This window comes from Rhinolophus sinicus, chromosome 17 (assembly GCF_057876585.1).
Source record: "Rhinolophus sinicus isolate RSI-liver-muscle chromosome 17, RSI-T2T, whole genome shotgun sequence".
NCBI lineage: Eukaryota > Metazoa > Chordata > Mammalia > Chiroptera > Rhinolophidae > Rhinolophus > Rhinolophus sinicus.
Window position 1 is genome coordinate 184,112,049 of NC_142517.1, and position 18,296 is coordinate 184,130,344.

Here is an 18,296-nt window from a genome sequence, read left to right on the forward strand (position 1 = left end):
AAAGTACTAATATTTCACAAAAACAATGTTCTAGCTCCTAGATTACCTGACATTGGGCTTTTTTTTTTTTTTTTATTGGGGAATATTGGGGAATAGTGTGTTTTTCCAGGACTCATCAGTTCCAAGTCAAGTCATTTTTTTCAATCTAGTTGTGGAGGGCGCAGCTCACTGGTCCATGTGGGTATCGAACTGGTGACCTGGGTGTTATGAGCACTGCACTCTAACCAACTGAGCCAGCCAGCCACCCCTGACATTGGGCTTTTATGATTATCTTAAAAGAATCATAAGATGATACCTATAAGGGAACTCACTGAAACAACATCAGCCAAAATTTGAAATGTTTTGACTTTGGACTCCAAAAGACTTTCATTTTCATATTAATTCAAAACTAGAGCTTCAATTTGGTAATCCAAAATATAAGTAAACCCTTAAAGTGTTGTTACAATTATGATCAAGTGATGTTGTTACTGTTGTGATCCACCAGTTAAAAACCAAATACCATATTCCAAGCTGCTGGGCCACAGAAAAAACAAGCAGATGAGATGAATTTGGTAGAAAGGACTAGAGTTAGGTTTGGGATCATTTTAGCCAACATTCCACTGCCTAAAGGTCAGTAATCTGAACCCTTTTTAATTTGAGCGCATCACAGAACAGCTGAATGCCTATGTTGACGGCATAATTTAAGCTGTTAAGTACCTTCTGGTGTGTGTGTGTGTGTGTGTGTGTGTGTGTGTGTGTGTTCATTCATCTGATGTAAGGCAAATGGATAGTAACTCCTGCTTCTTTATATCCCAAGTCCTACCATAGCATCCTAACGTATGGTGGTCATGCAATAGATATTTAATGATGAGAATATGACCTTAAGCAAGGTTTTATGATCTGCCTCAGAAAAGTGAGATAGTGAAGATACAGGCTCAGGACCTATATTAGGGTTCTCTAGAGAAACAGAACCAATAGGATATATAGATATATAGAGAGAAGATGTATTATGGGTATTGGTTCATGCAATTACGGTGGCTGACATACGCCATCTGCAAGCTGGAGAACCAGAAAAGCCAGTGGTATAATTCAGTCTGAGGCCAAAAAGCCTGAGAACTAAGAAGGCTGCTGGTGGTGAGTCCCAGAGTCTGAAGGCCTGGGAACCATGATCTCTGATGTCTGAGGGCAGGAGAAGATGGACATCCCAGTTTAAGAAGAGAAAGAGAGAATTTGCCCTTTCTTCACCTTTTTGTTCTATTTGGGCCCTCAGTGGATTAGAGGATGCCTGACCTCATTGGTGAGGATGGATCTCTTTGCTCAGTCTATTGATTCGAATACTAATCTCTTCTGGAAACGCCCTCACAGACATGCCCAGAAATAATGTTGTACCAGCTATCTGGGCATCCCTGAGCCCAGTCAAGTCGACACATAAAATTAACTGTCAGAGGGCCATAGGAATATACTATAGTTTTGCCCATGAAACTACAAATATAGAACCACTGAAGTTTCTTTCCTGTATACATCAGCTGGTATAATGTGACCTGTATCTAATTCTTTCCTGGTCCTCCCCGATCTGTCCTTCATACCTGCTTCATCCACCTTGTCTCCCCCCTCATTTTTCTCTGTCTTTCTTTGGCTTTATATAGGTGTTGGGAGTCCCTACGGAGGATACCTGGCCTGGAGTTTCCAAATTACCTAACTACAATCCAGGTAATATTGATTTGAGCTTCTGAATGCTCTGAGAATTAGCTGTGTGAGAGATTTGGCTACACAGCGTGTCCTTCTTTTTTAATTGACTCAATAGTGAAGATAGGTCTAGACATATGTTTGGATTCATATGTTCCCTGACTAATCCTTTTATAAGGAGGACACTGAAGTAGTAGTTGAGGTTAGATCAGTAGCCCAACTCTGTAAAGCACAAGTAGCAAACTGAGTAAGAATTTGAAATGACTTACTGTGGATCCCACACCCATTTCCAAATACCCAATATCTCAAAGAAACAACTCAAAAGATAGGCTCACTTTTGAGCCCCATGGCTATTTTTGACTTATATGCTAATACAACAGAGGGGAATAGAGGCTCATTAGACCCAGGACAAGCCATGTAAATTGTCTCTAGATTATATAAGGGTTCATCCATTTGTCTCTAGACCTGATACTTGGTCATTTTCTGTCACATATTTGGTCCTCCAAGATTGGTTCCTAGGGTAGATTTGGTAGTGTCGGAAGTGTTGCCCATGGGGAATCTTTTAGTAATGGTACCAAGGCCATGGCTGAAGGGACAGATTACCCAGTTGTCACATCAAGGGTGTTAAGACAGAAAGGAGGAGACACGCAGTGAGCTATAGGATGAAGGGATGTATCAGATGCTGGACTTCTGCTAGCAGGATTAAAGGGGAGATAGATATTTTATATACAGAAAAGGACAAGAAGAGGATAAATATGGTCCAAGTCACATTTTCTAGTCTTTATAGTTTTACCCTGTCCCATTACTAAAAATACATTTTTCCCAAATTGTTGTCATTACTAACTTTGGTATGAGATTAGCCTGGAAGTGTTTCATGAGAGCAAGAAACTGTAGAAAGATTAAAAAGATGATTAAAGAGGAAAACAAAAGTCATAGGAGGCTAGGGATTTTTTTTTTCTTCTTCTCGTCTCCAGCATCTAATATTTTTTCTCAAACAGCTATACATAAGAATCAAGTATCTTGAACCAAACAGGATTATGGAAAACATACAGCAAGCTAAAGATTAACTGCAAAAATCATTTTAGCTGTTTTGTGAATGCCCCTATGCATTGCTAAAATGGCTTTAGGTTCATTTACAAATAGTTTACCATTTCTATTTTGCTAGTTTAGCACCTGCAGAAAAATGTTGCTGTCTGGCCACTGGGCTTAGAACAGTGCCTTTTCCCTTTGGTCTGAGATAGAGAAGAAAAAAGGCTTCTTGTGGAGACCATGATCCAATCTGCAGCAGGTCCTATCCCCAGTTGCCATGGTTTCTAGAAGAACCTGGCTCTTATCTTTTCCTACCTTGCCTATACCTCTCCCTACCCACTCTCCAAGTGAAAATGGGACCCCTTAGCTTCCTAACATGGATGCGAGCAGAAGTTCAAAGTCACAGATGGGTTGTAGAGGACAATTTGGATAATGTTCATTCAAAGTTGCCACAGTGAGCTTATGCCGTTCCCTCAAATTTTAAACATTTGGGTTTCAGGTTGGTTCAGGCAATAAATAAACAGCTCCTTAATACAGAATGCCTTGATGAGAACAGTAATGAAAGAAACTTGGCTAAAATGCTTCCCTGCCAGATTCTGTACTAAATAAGGTAACTGGGTTCCAATAAAACAGTGAGAAATACGTTGCATTTTTCATTTTGCTGTCATTTCAAAGTAATGTGCAATTTTTTATTTATGAAGAGAAATCTCCAGGTACAACATCAATAGGGTTCATACTTTGCATTGTTTTTGTAGTAAGGATTCAATTTAATTCAAATGAGTCAAAAATTTTTAAGCACCTACCATCCGCCAGGCACTGTGTTATGGGCTGGGTCTGCACAGATGGATATGCTCTATTCTTGGGTTTTTAAGAGCTTGGGTTTGTATTTATTCATTCACACTCTATCACCAGCTCTCCTTATTAATGGGGTGCTCATTTGTGAGCCTTGATTCCGTGAGCTTGAGCAGTGTGTAGCTTATGGGCTAAGGTTATGGATGGCAACTCCGTATCTGCAAATCTTTAAAGTCCAGTGTATCTTGGGCATGGGGTCGATACCATTGATAACTCAATCATAAAGACTATGTTTTAAAAGGGTCATCCACGTCTTTGTTCCAGGAACATCCCCCTAGGTGAATCAAGAAGTCACTTTGAGCCACCCCACCCACCCAGCCCTGTCTGTGAGCTGCTGCTGCTTCCTCGCCCTTGAACTCCAATGATTAAGGGAACAGAAGAGGGGATGGGAGCCAAAACAAATGTCACTGAACAGAACCATTAACACCACCATTCTGGACTAAATTTCCATTCCTTTCCTTTTCCTGCTAAGTAGTAGTAAGAGCCCCCAAGCTTTGAATTCAGTTGGTACAACAATTTTGAGGAAGCCAGAGAGCTCAGAACTTGGGAGAATCATCCAGTGTCCATCTGTGCCCACTCTGCCATTTCCAGGCTTTGTCTGGACTATATCTAGGAGGACAACGCAGTTTCTCTTTGTACAGGTTAAAATAAAACCTAACCCAGCTGAACAGATTTCTCTGAGGTTGGGGTCCTAGTGAGCAGGGTTGTAGGTTTTCTAGCCATCAATTCAGACTCTTGTGCCCGATTAAATCTGGGCAATGTAAGAGAGATATATAATTTTAGAGACTAGCCCTTCCTTCCTTCCTTCCTTCCTTCCTTCCTTCCTTCCTTCCTTCCTTCCTTCCTTCCTTCTCCCCTCACTCCCTCCCCTAACCCCCCCCATTTTAAGCAAGCTGGTTGAGAACTCTGTGTCCTCTACTTCAAAGGGCCAGTTGTCTTATTTTGATGTGGGCAGATTGAGAAGTAGGCTTTGAAAAGTAGGCCTTTTTTTTTGTTTTGTTTAATCTTTTCTCCTGGGATAGCTTTCAGAGCAATATATCCAAGTGTCAGAGAGGGGATTCTGACGGGCACGGATTCTCAGACTCTCAGCAGGATCATTCTCTAACAGAAATATAAAAGTGAAATATTAAAAACCCTGGAACGTGAACTCCATCTGCAGAGTAGCCAGTGTCTTGCCTGCTTGCACCATGGGAAAAAAAGATCTCCTTGAAAAAAGAGGGAGGAGAAAAAAAAGTGCTTTGAGTAAGAGGTTTACAGGTTTAGTAGAGCATAGTAACATCCCCTCAAAGAAGTGGGTGTTGCTCTGTGACCCCCCAAAATGCTCCTTCTTTGACTCAGCTGCCAGAACACTCACCCTCCCCCCCTCAACACACCCCCTTTTCACATGCTAACTGAGGCGCCTGTGATTGGCTGAACAATAAGCTGGTCACACTTGCTAAAGGCCTGCCATCCTTCACACAATTAGCCAAGACACATTAATCAAACTGGCGGGGAACTGGAGCTGGGCTTGCCTCCTGCAGTGGGGGAGGGGAGAAGTTTTGGTGATTGTAATAAGCGTCCACAGGAAGCAATAATAAAGGACAGCATGCTAGAGGGGGTTCTCGGATCAGAAAGTCTAAAAAGGTGAAAGCCCCAGTTGAAGCAATATCTACAATGCACTGGGTTTGTGACACAGGATCACAGAAGCATAAAACAAACTGGATATTGGTCTTGGCTAAAATCTGCTAATACGAGACAGTAGTGTGAATTTAAAGGGTGGGCCCCCATACACAGTTTTACAAAGTTCCCTGGCCCTCTTAGTTTCCCATCCTGCCCCCAAGAAAATGCACTCAGCAGTCTCCTTTTGGGCCTCAAGCACTTTGTGTCCAACTGGAACCAACAAGAGTAAGTCATATATAAGAAATAGAGAACAATTTAGAATCAATCAAGAGAAGGTGTTATTAACTGACAAGATATTGGTTTTAAACTGAGTATTTGGAGGGTATTCAAAATAGTTAATTTTGAGAGAAAAAAACGAGTTAACATTTGTGCTTTTAATGGTAATATCTTCTGGCTTTTCTTTTCCAAATTCCTTTTAAATAGATTTTCCAATGGCAATCTAGAGCTAATAAGATCATACCTTAGAGACGAGTTTGCTACAGAATCATGTAAGGCTTTTAAGAAAATCAACTAAATATTTAGACATTTCTTTGCTAAAGTAAACAGAGGCTTTACTTCTCTGGAGGTTGTCCAGTCACCATCTCATTAGATGCAAAGATCCTGTGATAAAGAAAAACTTTTTTTTCTGCCCACATGATTGCAGCCCAGTTGTGGTTTTTAATGTGTCATTGATTGTTTCATCCAAGTCCTTTTGCTCCACTGAAAGGGTCTGTCGTGGCTCTGTTTGCTTCCTTAAACATGGTTTTTGAAAGCACTCATGCTGTGTGAGCTCAAATCCTAGCATTAATGTACTGCTGGGTTCATTTCACCACACTCAAAAGCGCTGAGTTTAAATCCCTCTCAATTCCATTTGAGGCACCAGAAGACTTTATCCTTCTCCACTAATGGTTCCAAGTTTACATCTAGATACTGGGGTCAAGGACAGGAGAGGATTTAGAAATAACAGTGCATGACATTAGTCAATGCATTTGCCAAATTGGCAATTAGTTCCTGATGTGCGTGCAAAGCATCTTATTCCTGTCTCTTTGATGCTTGTTCCCATTGAGAAGGGAATAGAGTCCACAGAGGCCTTCAAACTTTTAAAGAAATATCTGCTGAAAATCATGCCTGATTTGTGACATGAGCTCAGCTGCAGGGAAGCATCCGGGATTATCCTGGTTCTTTCAGCCCCAGGAAGGAACGTTGCACATGGAAAGAGTTTCCACTGGAGGAACTTACTGGAAATCAAAAGGCAGGAAAGCAGTACTAAAAGCCCTGCAGGGACCCAGACTCAGATGTCCTAGAAAGGATAGGCAAATGGATCCTGCTGACACCTACTTATTTTCAGTATGCCTGCTTTTTCAACTTTTGACCACCAGGTGGAAGCAAGAAATAACAGGGATGCTGACATCAGACCGCATTATAACAGAGCAACCTAGCCTTTCTCTTGGAATGTTTTATTTTGACCTGAAATCCAGTGTAAGAGCTTCACTTCCTCTGACGCCACTATGGAACAGATGATAATTAAAATCTAAAATGATCCTTGTTCCTATTGGGATGATAAAGAGCTCCCATGCTTTGGGCTCAAAGGGTTCTGAGCATGTCTTTGTGTGTTTGTTGTGATTGGCGTTAGCATTCGCTCAGTCACGTGAGATATTAGCCAAGGGAATTATTCAGTGGGCTGATCTGAGGGGAAAGATACTGACAAGAGAGGTTTTAACTGTGAGCACTAGCTCTTACATGGAAGGGCAAGTCCAAGCTTCACCTTGTACTACCTGGGGGCACTTAAGGAAGTTACTTATCTTCCACTTCCCTAATCTGCAAAATGGGAGCATTGAAAAACAGGTTCCCTATGTGCCAGGCACAGACACACATAATTGCTAATCCTTGCTATTGCCTGCCGGGATTCATGCTGGTGGGAGTAGCACAATTTTACGCGAAGAAGTGGAGGCTTCCTTTCAGGTCCACACGGAAGCATTGCCTACATTGGCGAAGGGTCAATCTGCAGCCAAACCTGTTCTCCTTCGTTAACTGTGTTGTGCCCGTCTGTCTCATTTTGCAGGGCAGGTGCCTAGCTTTCTTTTTTTTTTTTTTTTTTTTTTTAGCCCTATTTGACATATTACATTGTATTAGTTTTAGGTGTGCAAGATAATGATTTGATATATGTATATATTGCCAAATGATCACCACAATAAGTTCAGTCAACATCCGTCATCACACATGGGTGCTTAAGTTTTAGTAGGTACTCAGCAAAAGTTAGTGCCCATTCTGTGTTTCACAGTGTGGAAGTTCATTCAGCTGCTCAGTGACTTGTGTAGGTTCAGACTCAGCGACAGGTGTGTGAGAACTAAAGCGGGGCCTGTTTCTTTATGTTTAGCTCCCTTGCATTCTTGGCTTATTTCTAGATGTCAGGCACACCTCCTCGGTTCAGAACTGAGTTTTGTTTTCACTTGCTTGGACCTAAACATTGTTTGAATGCACACACCCTAAGAGCTGACCTGCTGTTTTCAAACTCCTCCCTAAGTCAGTTTGAGGGCCTGTTCTGGCTATCTCAGCTGGGGAAGGCTCCATTCTGCTTCCCCTCCTGAACTGCTATGAGATGCCTGCCTACTCTATGGCCACGGGCTTCCTCCCTGGGAGGACCCTTACTATCTGCATGCTACATAACGGGTATCCAGTAAGGGCTACTACATCACATCACAGATAGCATTCGATATTAATATTATCGTTGTTGATTTTACCCAAAATATGACATAGTGGAAAGAGTGCTTAAGTTTTCTACATAGCAAACTTGACCACTTTTAGTATTTCTCGTATTTTATATACGCCCCCTAACTGACACATAATAGTCACTAAATACTTGTTAAATGAAATCAGTGACTAGGAGTTAAATGAACTTAATGACTAAGAGTTAGAGAACCTGGGTTCTAGTTCCAATTGTACGCTCTGATAATCCTGTTCCGCCTGCTTTGCCAAGCATGTCAGTTATTATTCACCTTGTTACTGGGTGATAATAACTCCTTTATTGAGCACTATGAGTTTGGCGGGCACTTTGCATGCATTATGCTACTTTGATTCAAAACAGCCCTGTCAGATAGGGGCAATGTCATCATCCCACCTTTATACATAAGAGAGCTGAGGCTTAGGGAGGTATGTGCCTTGCCTAGGGTCACCTAGCCAGGAAGGGGGTGACTCAGAATATCCAAACCTGCTAGACTCCAAGGTAGAGCTCTCACAGTATTCCAAATTACCTTCTAACTATCAAAGGGCAAATGTAACGATTTGGTAATAAAGCAATGACCTTGATTGGGGACCAGCTCATTATATTTTTCCAAACTTGTTTCTAAATGATTATGTCCTTCCACCCACACTTGATTTTAGAATCTGTGAGCTTGGTGACATGTTTCTGGAATGTACTGTGAGTAGGCTCCCTACCCTGAGACTCCAGCAGCCCTCCCTTGCTCCAGCTAATGAAGCCCCCAGCGTTCACTGTTCACCAAATCTCTGAATCTCTGAACCACGATTGGGCTCATTACTGCTGCACTTTTGGAGCGCTGCCGAAAGCTCCTGGGGAGTTGCTATTAACATCTTTATTAACCCGTCCCCCAAATCAGTCAGTGAAATTCATTTAGATACACAGCCTACTTTGATCTTCATTAATAGTTTCTTCTAGTTTCTACATTTATTTTTAGTTTTCTCATCTTTAATTTATTTGGTGGCAATTATTAGTTTTTATTGAGGGGGACTAGATAATCTTAAAGTGGTTAAGATTAGGAAAAATTGCAAATGAGTGAGAGCAGGTTAAAAAAAATTTTTTTTTTCAAGTAAAACCTTGCTATGCTCCTTCCTAGTTCAAAAAAGGGGCCTTAAAATCCAAATATCATGAAACTGGCTTGAGCCAGAGACTCCTTCCCCACCTCCGTGGCCTGTGTCACCGATCTCTGTAAGATATAGACAGCAGGATACACAAGTGGGCTTTCTTGAGTTACTTTTGCATTTTTATTTTTATTTTTTACTTTTGCATTTTAAGAATAAGGTTTAGTACATTTATTTTATTTTTATTTTTCATCCAAGCATCAATTTTTCATTCATTCAACAAATATTTATTGAATGCTAAGTGCTGGGACAGGGAGATTCAAGAATAAATAAGACATTGATACCTGTCTTCAAGGAATACAGTCTGGAGGGGGAAACAATAAATAATATAATATAGCAGCACCCCCTGGGGACCTTTAGGAATAGTAGAGAGAAGACCCCCTTGGCTTTTCTGGGAAATTTAAGGACTGTTTGAGAAAAAGAGACATGAGCTGAGTCTCAAAGATGATTAAGTGGGCTTTATCCAGGTGAGCAAGAGGGGAAGGACATTCCAGACAAAGAACTTGACACAGAGGAATAGGAAAGCAAATATATTTGGTAAGATACCAAGCAGGTAAATTGCTCAGGGAAGCTAGAATGTTGGCTTTGTGGTGGGACATTACTAGAGATTAACATGGAAGGGTAGACAGGAACCAGATTGGAAAGTGTTTTGTAATCATTCTAAGGATTTGGACTTGACTAAGAAACAAAGAGAAGGCATTGGATGATTGTTAGCAAGGAAGTGATATGGCAGGATTTAAATTATTTCTTGGAAGACTATACGTAGAATTAAATTAGCCAGAAATCAGGTGGCAATGCTCTACATTCTAGAAGACAAATAGGAAGTCTCAACTAGAGCCATGGCAATGGATAAGGAATGGAGGGGACAAATCTAAAAACGCATCTAGGAGGTAGAGTGAAGGGGAAGTTGTGACTGATTGGAGTTGAGCTGTGAAGGAGAGACCTATCTCCAGGGGTAAGAGAATTATAGCACCACTCACTGGCACAGGAAGTAAAAGGGGGAAGAGACAGATTGGTGGGGCAGGTAATGAGTATAAGGTTTGAACATTTTCAGATGAAGATATATGTGAGGCCTCCAAATAGAGATATCTAAAAAGCAATTAGAAATATAAGTCTGTGTTTACAAGAGTCCAATCTAGAAATACGAAAGTGGAAGCCATCTATTTAAAGTGGTATTTAAAGTCCCAGGTATGAATTCAGTTGCCCAAGGGAGAGTGTGTAGAGAAAGAAAACTATGATGGAACCCATGAGGACCAATGCTAAGGATCAGGCAGAGGGCCTGGGGTATTTGGAAGCCGAGAAAAAATAGACAGAAGGGCTGGAGAAGACCGAGAAATGATGATGATGATGATGATGATGATGATGATGATGATGGTGATGATGAAGATGGTGATGATGGTGATAGACCACAGAAATCATATGGCCACAACCTTGTTGGGGGGAGGGCCAAGTACCCCATCTGCATATTCCTAGTACTGAGCACAATGCCTGCATGTGGTAGCCCTTAAGCATTTGTAGAGACTACGGGGGAATAGTAAATGTTGTCAAATGATGCATTGTTAAATATCATAAACACCTAATGTCATAGTCAAACTATAGCTGGAACATCATTTGTGGGGGTGGATAGACATCAGACATGGTACTGCACCTGGGGGAGAGGAGAGACTCCTGACTGTTGCCCATTCCTTCCACTTCTTCATTCACCCACAAGGAGCAAGTCCTGGCCTCCTTCCTCTACCGAGACCATTACCTTAGTTAAGAACAGGCTTCAGAGGATGGGATGTTTTCTTAGAATCCACAGAAAGCTCTGATGCAGGTTTGGAAAAGTGATAAGTCACAAATATGAGTTGGAGTGCCAGGCTCAAATGCCACGGTGCACCCATGGTGACAGCACTGCTTTTGGCATCCTGATGATACCCAAACAGGAATCTAAGGCCTGGTAATACAAAGCACCGGAAGGATCAAGTTTAGACTCCTTGAGCCAAAGACTAAGGAAGCTTCCAAACCAGCTACTTGAATAAAAAAGGGAGCAAGCAGCCACAAAGGTGGGAATGTGTGTATTTGGGATCGGGGAAGGCAGAGATAGGAGAATAACTACAGATTTTTGTGGTGCAGTTTTAAAGTTACTGCTTGAGATAGTGAAATAAGGCTAACAACTTTATCAACTATTTAAATATATGATATCTTGAGGATGCATTGTATTCGGGACATTCCAGAGGTGTAGTTCAGTAGACAGCACTATAAGATAACGTTAGGGTGATTGTGGTAAGACTCTAGTAACTAGAAAATGTTTTACCTTGAGCTAAGACTCAAAATGGTCCTGGTTATGTTTTATCAATCAACCAACAAATCTCTGTTGACTAAGGTTACCGTACTTGCATCAGTTGTAAAATGAGCTTTCTTAAACATTTATGGAAGAATGCATTATTTGACTATCATAGCTGCAGTCCTGCCGTCATTTTAATATTACTCCATTTAGTTGAGAAATTAAAATGTTCAGCTTTTTAAATTTCCTTTTGCAGCTTCTTTCCTTTTCCTACCTTGAATTCCAATTGAACTCCAATGAGAACTCTTTTAAAGAGAACTGCAGAAGAAGATGGAGAAAAATCTGATTTACTACCATCTTTGGAAGGAGCAGGGAAATAAGCTACCTACAGATTTATTATTTTTAGACACTACTGAAGCCAGAGAAACAAACCACTCTTGAAATGGTGCTGTGTACCATGCCTGTCTGTTTGTGGATCATTCTCTCATTGATTGCTTGCAGCTTAACTACTGGGGAAAAAATCAATGGGAGAGAGGCAAGGTCATTCAACATCAGGTTATCTGCATAAGAGCAGGAGGGCAGGTCACAAACAGACAGTGGGCTCTGGCTGGGCTTCATCACATCAACCTGACTGACCCTGGACACATCAATCCCTCTATCTCAACTAATGCAGCTACAAAATAGATGTGGGAAGAGAGTCGGTGCAAGAAATGGAACCTTAAGTTCAATGTTGTTGCGTTGCCTCCAGAGCAACTCTTGCAGGTCATCCTTTATTGGTAGACTTTATAAGAACTGATGTTTTTCCTTATCATGCTTCCTCTTCCACATCCTTGAAAAACATATACACCAGACACTATATTCTGTGTGTATATATATATGTATATATATGTATATATGGATTAATTGAATTCTCACAACAAACTCACTTGAGGAAATGAGCCTCAGAGAAGTGTGTGGGAGACGCTGGTGAGTGGTCCACCTTGCCCTCCTTGCTAGACCAGTGTGCTCTGCCTCACTTAGCCCCTGGAGACCATTAAAGACAATAATAACAAGGCAACAATGGACTGATGCTGGGCCCTCCCCAGGCTTGGTGACTCAGACTCTCTGGGGGGTAGAACCAAGGCTTCCTTTCATTTCAAAACTGTCCCAGGCGTCAGATGCTAATATGTAGCTTGGCTTGAGAACCACTGTGCAGGACCATGCTACTTCTCCAAAATGAACAGTTAAAAACAAGAAGAAAAACATAAGGCATATGACTAACATTTATTAATGCCAAGTGCTTAATCTTATCTAATCCTCCCAAAGCAACTGGAAATATTTTCCATTTTACAGATTTGGAAACTTCCAGAGAGGTTAAATAATTTACCCCAAATCACAGAGCTCATAAAGGGCAGGTAGGAAATTTGAGCCCTGGGTTGTGTTTATGTTACTCTACACCACACAGCTAAGGAGCATGCCTCTGGCTTACAGTGAGGACTCAAAAAAAATCAAGCCAGGCTTATAAGAACTCAAGCTTGGAGCACGTTAGAATTTCAGTAGACTGCAACAGCAAGTTATAAAAGGTTTCCAAGGAGAATAAGGCAGAAATACCTGAGAGGAAAGAGAAACGATGGTTCCTCAGACAAGAGAAAGAGGCAGAAAGAAAAGAGGTAAAGCAAGAAGAAATATTAATTACACTCACTATCCAAATTCTCACAACAGTCCTATGCATTGGGAACTATAATTATCCGTCTTCTGCAGATGGGAAAACTGAGGTCCCGTGAGGTTAAGCAACACACTCAGGTTACACAGCATTAAGTGGCATGGTGTGGATTCAAAATCTGGGTTCAGGGTCCTAATCACACATGGTTTACATTGCCCATCACTTTTCAAAGGAAGAGGAAGAAGGAGAAACATAGGATTTATTTTTTTAATGCTCCCAGTAAGGCACTTTACATTCATTAATTCAATGAATCAATGAATTCAGTGAATCACTTCATCCTCCAACTCAAGTCAAGGATATAGTCTGGCCATGGTTAAAGTATCTTGCTTAAGGTCTCAGTGAAACTGAGCAGCAGTTTCAAATCCTAGGTTTGGTGTTCCAACCCTAATTCAGTTTCTTCCAGACCCATGTTCCACAAGAAACACTAAAGATAGAAATAGTGTTAAAATATTAAAGGCCAAAAAAACACAGCGCATCGGGCTCTAAGTAGGGAAAAACAGAACATAGGAGGGGATTGAAATGGATTTCACTGTGTTGATGGAAATTGGGATATGACTGAATGAAGAAGTATTTTAATTTTGTTTGGCCAGGGAAAAACTCTAAATAGGCAGCAGAAGTGGTTTGGAAATACACATTCTAAACAAATACCAGATAGTCTTATCTTTACTGGTTATTTGAATTTGGGCACCATCATCTGAACAGAGAGTAAATAACCTGTACATACATTCCTTAGTGCCCACCTGGGACTATAAAACACGAAGCAACCATTTGGTTGCTTCTGACCTTGAAAACTCAGCTTAAATCACTTTCTTTGACCACTCCTTTCAGTCTACAACTTTTAGCACTATAAATTCCATTTTTAATTGAACTCGCTTTCGAAGTTACAAAATAATATGTCATTTTTATTAAAAAGTAAATTTAAGAAAATAAACATAGAAATACAAAAGGTAAAGCCCCTATAGACACTATCACTAGCCTGTGAGTCGTCTTCCAGGTCTTTTTATGTGCACACATAAACATGAATTTGTCAGTATGATCCGAATTATTTTTTTGCCCAACTATGATAAAATTTTTTTGTTGGGTAAACAGTCTTCATGTATCTCCATTCCTGTAGGAGCTGGAAGAAGAGTTCTTTTAAAACCAAAACAATTACATTTCAGGCCCAAGAAAAGTATAAAGCAGAAACGTCGTTTTAACTGACAGTTGACATCCTCCTTTCTCATTGGAGTAGGAAGTAGACGGATGGGATTTGATAAGGAGCATCCGCCTATGTCTCCTGTAGCTCCTCTTATGGCCCTTACACAGCGTAAGCATTCAATTAGTATTTCCTGACTGAATGATCAATTGTCCCCTCTCATGGTTTTATCTCGGGCTGAACAGTATCAACACCTAGAATAACTGAAATATATGTATGCACATGTAAATATAATGAGTGCTCCAAAGAAAATTACAAATTTTATTATCCATTTTGGATCATTCAAGCCAGGATTCACTTCCATTTTTACTGCTAGTGACATAAAATTAGCCCTGTTACTTTTTAACCACTTTTGAGGCTTTGCCCCATCATCCATCACATGACTTTGTTCTCTCAAATGAATTGTAAGCTCGAAGAGGGTGGGGAGATTTCTTTTGTGTGCTCCCCAGAACTTGGTACGTGCTCTGCACACAGTAAATGCTAAATAAATGTTTATTGACTTTACTGAATATTGTGACTGCATTAGTTTGCTAGGGCTACGGTAACGAAGTACCACAAACTGGATGAGTTAAAACACAGAAATGTATTATTATTTCACAGTTCTGGAGAGGAGGTCTGAAACTGAGGTACTGGCAGGATTGGTTCCGTCTGAGGGCTCTGAAGGAAGGGTCTGCTCCAGGCCGCTCCCCTGGGCCGACTCCTCCTTGTGTCTCTTCACATCATCTTCCCTTGTACACGTCTGCCTCTGTGTCCAAATTTTCCCTTTTTATGAGGACACCAGCCATAATTGGATTAGAGCCCAGCCTAGGGACCTCATTTTAACTAATGATATCTGCACTAATTCTATTTCCATATAAGGTCAAATTCTGAGGTACTCGGGGTTAGGACTTCGACTTACGAATTTTGGAGGGGACACAATTCAACTCATAATACTGACCCTACACAGAATCATAAAAATTCATAGTGAGAAGAGGCCTTAAACATCATTTAGTTTGTCTATCTGATAGCTGAATTCTCTCTTATGCCAAAAGCCAAGAAGAAAGCTTAGAATTTTAATATTTTTGGAAGCAGGTTTTTTAGGGTTGTTTTGTTTTTTCACGTGTCTGTGTGTGCCTTTCAGAATGGTTCCCACTGCCTAAGCCTCAGAGCCTTCAGAATGTCTGGAACAGGTGAGCACCACTTTGGAAAGTTTATCTTTCAGCAGGGTTGAAGGTATGTTTCCCTGGACCTCAGTCCACTGAACACTGCAATCTGGGGACCTAAGCCCCAGGAAGACGCCTCTAGGAGAGCCAGCCACCTGTGAGTCTTGTTAGTTTTTCTCTATGAATCATTTTACTTTCAGTGAGTTTGGTCATTAAAATTGTTTTGTGCCCCTCAACCATGCCCGAGGCCCTGAGAACGAGGGAGTGTTGACCTGCAAGAAAACCTAGTGGGTTTATTATTCTCCAACACAGAGAAACCAAATAACATCATTGAGTGGCTATTGGGGGGCGGGGGGGCAACTTGATTCATGGAGGTCATGCTTTCCCAGGCCCTCTCTACGCAGTCTCAGCTCAGACCAGGGCAGACTTTTATTACCAGCTTTCAACAAATCCCTAGTTTCTTTTGCAAAGTAAAACAGATAATAGAGACATTCCCGGAATAGTTAGCTAACTAAGCCCTGCCAGGCAACCTCAGGGCTAAGAAGAACTCAGTGTTTTCGGACAATGACCAATTACAATAACCAGTATTATTTGATCTGAGAGTAATTAGCCGAGGCTCTGTTCTTTTTGCTTCAGTGAAGAGGCAAAAAGGGCAGTGAGGAAAACATCAGAGACAGGGGAAACGAGCTCAAATGTCAAAGAAAAACGCACTCTCGCAGGTGGGGAGAAGGGAAGAGATCCTAACTGAACATTTGAATGTTGTTCTTCCCTGAAAATGTGGTCAAGTTTAGCCCAACCAAATTTTGTTTGATTTCTCCAGACTTCTGTTCACATGCTTCAAAAAGCCTCCTTGTAGAGTGACTATCAGAGCACAAAGAGTAAAATAGGTCAGAACATAGACCTATGTATGGATTACCAACGTCTCTTACTGGGAGGGACATACCTCCCCAGGATGTGCATACATGCCACACTTATTTTCAGATGGACGGTAGCACCTAAAACTCCGTCATTTTGGAGACAGGCTCCAGGGAACTGCTGTTGAGCATTTCATTCACAATGTGCAAACGTTCTCTTGCCAGCATCATTAGGACCCCTAACCTCTAGATGGAGATACTTGGATTCCCTGTGGCTTTCTTTCATGTCACTACTGGCTTCTAAAATAAGTGGTAACTGCAAACCACCTTAATACCCTGTGCTGCTGCTGTTGGCACTGTCACATGGTTGAAGAAAGTGCCACCAACCTCCTGCTATCATCCCACCAGCCCTTCCTTCTAGGGCTGAGCAGGAATTGAATTAGTTACATATCTTTCTGGCTTTTCTGACCACACATAACACCCACCACCTCTGCCCATCGCCTGGCTCCCAGCAATACCTTTGTCTTAACTTAGACTCCTGGCTTCTCTTTGCTCAGATCCTCAGAGCAAGGTATAATGTCTAACACAAAAGCCACTAGCCACATGTGGCTATTTCACTTTAAAGTAATTAAGATTAAATTTAAAATTCAGTTGCTCACTTGCACTAGCCCAATTTCCAGGGCTCAGTAGCCACAAGTGAACTGTGGGTCCCCTATGGGACGGGGCAGACAGAAAACATTTCCATCATCATGGCAAGTTCTATCGGACTGCAGTGGCCTAGATTATCACGTGAGAAATTTCTTGGCTCTGGGAAGGGCTTTGTTGTTGAAAGAGGACTAATGGTAGGTGGGATGCCTGGTATGTGCCTACCAAGGTGCTGCATATATTATTTCATTTATTCCTCCCAAATCTCATTCCCATTTCAAAAAGAAGGAAATAGGCTCACAGAAGTTGAGTAACTTGGCCAAGTTCATCAAGCTAAGTAAGTGATAGAGATAGGATTCAAGTAATAGACAGGTCTCTGTGGCTTTGTTAGTTGAGTCAGGTTGCAGATGTGACGAGTAAAGAGCAGCAGAGATGTCACTGGCTTTTCTATAAAATTTCTGCAGAGGTGCATCGTAACTGTGCAGGGATTGTAAATGCCTCCCCAAGGACTTGCCTGGGGTTTAATGGTGACCTGATTAACTTGGGCCTAGCAAGTGCACACTCACTTGTTAGACTGATTAGAAAATTATAGCGTCTTTCCAGTTGTTTCTTCCTAGTCTTGGAAACATTTCTTATTGGGGGTATGCTAAACTGACAGCATTAAGAAGTACCTACTCTCATGGAACAACAACAAAAAGGTCATGACTGAAAAAAACCAATGATATTTGCACAAAGTCTTAGTAAAAAGACTTAGTAAACTCATAACCACTTAGGAAAAAGGTATTGTGCCAAGATTAACTGCTTAGTTTTGATAATTTCACTGCAGTTATGTACAATGTTAACATTAGGGAAAGCTGGTGAAACCTAAGGTCACTGTCTGTATTACACCTGCCACTCTTCCATAAACCTAAAATTACTTCAAAATAAAGACAAATTGAAAAATTGAAAAAAAAAGTAGGGCCCACTGTGTCCCTGCCCTTTTTCTCTTTCTGTGGATCTAGGGGAAAAACTGCAGCAAAGAACTCAATTGAACTCACAGCGACCAGCCTTGTGCTGCAAACAGATAAAGCCCTTCCACCATCAAGGCTGATGGCAGCATTGGCCGTGGGAGATTTCTGTATTCAGTGCCAGGCTGTGCTGTTACCGCAGGTCCCTGAGGACCACCTGATTTTAGATGGGTTGAGGGATAGGCTAGTTAATGGGACTTTACACAACCACAAAGCCTGACTTTTATATTTTCTTATTGTTTGTGTTTCTATTCTGGACTTCTAAAACTAAATGTGGATGTCCTCGCACCCAGCACATCTTTTAGGATCAATTTATAATTTTCATCCTTTCTACAACTTTTCTAAGCAGTGGGACCTGTGTCAATTCATATCGGCTGGAATGAATTTGTTTTCCGTGCACACAGAGACAGGAACTCTCCCGGGCT

At 41.3% G+C, this 18,296-nt stretch overlaps 1 protein-coding gene across 8 annotated transcripts in view; it reads left to right on the plus strand.

Annotated features, from left to right (window-relative positions):
- CDK15 (cyclin dependent kinase 15) overlaps positions 1 to 18,296 on the plus strand; it is a 92,794-nt gene that overhangs the window by 55,834 nt on the left and 18,664 nt on the right. For all 8 annotated transcript variants that reach the window (XM_019726820.2, XM_074340201.1, XM_074340174.2 and 5 more), the window contains 2 exons: positions 1,626 to 1,689; positions 15,344 to 15,392. In XM_019726820.2, coding sequence (XP_019582379.2) covers positions 1,626 to 1,689; positions 15,344 to 15,392 — 113 coding nt within the window. The remainder of the gene's footprint in view (positions 1 to 1,625; positions 1,690 to 15,343; positions 15,393 to 18,296) is intronic.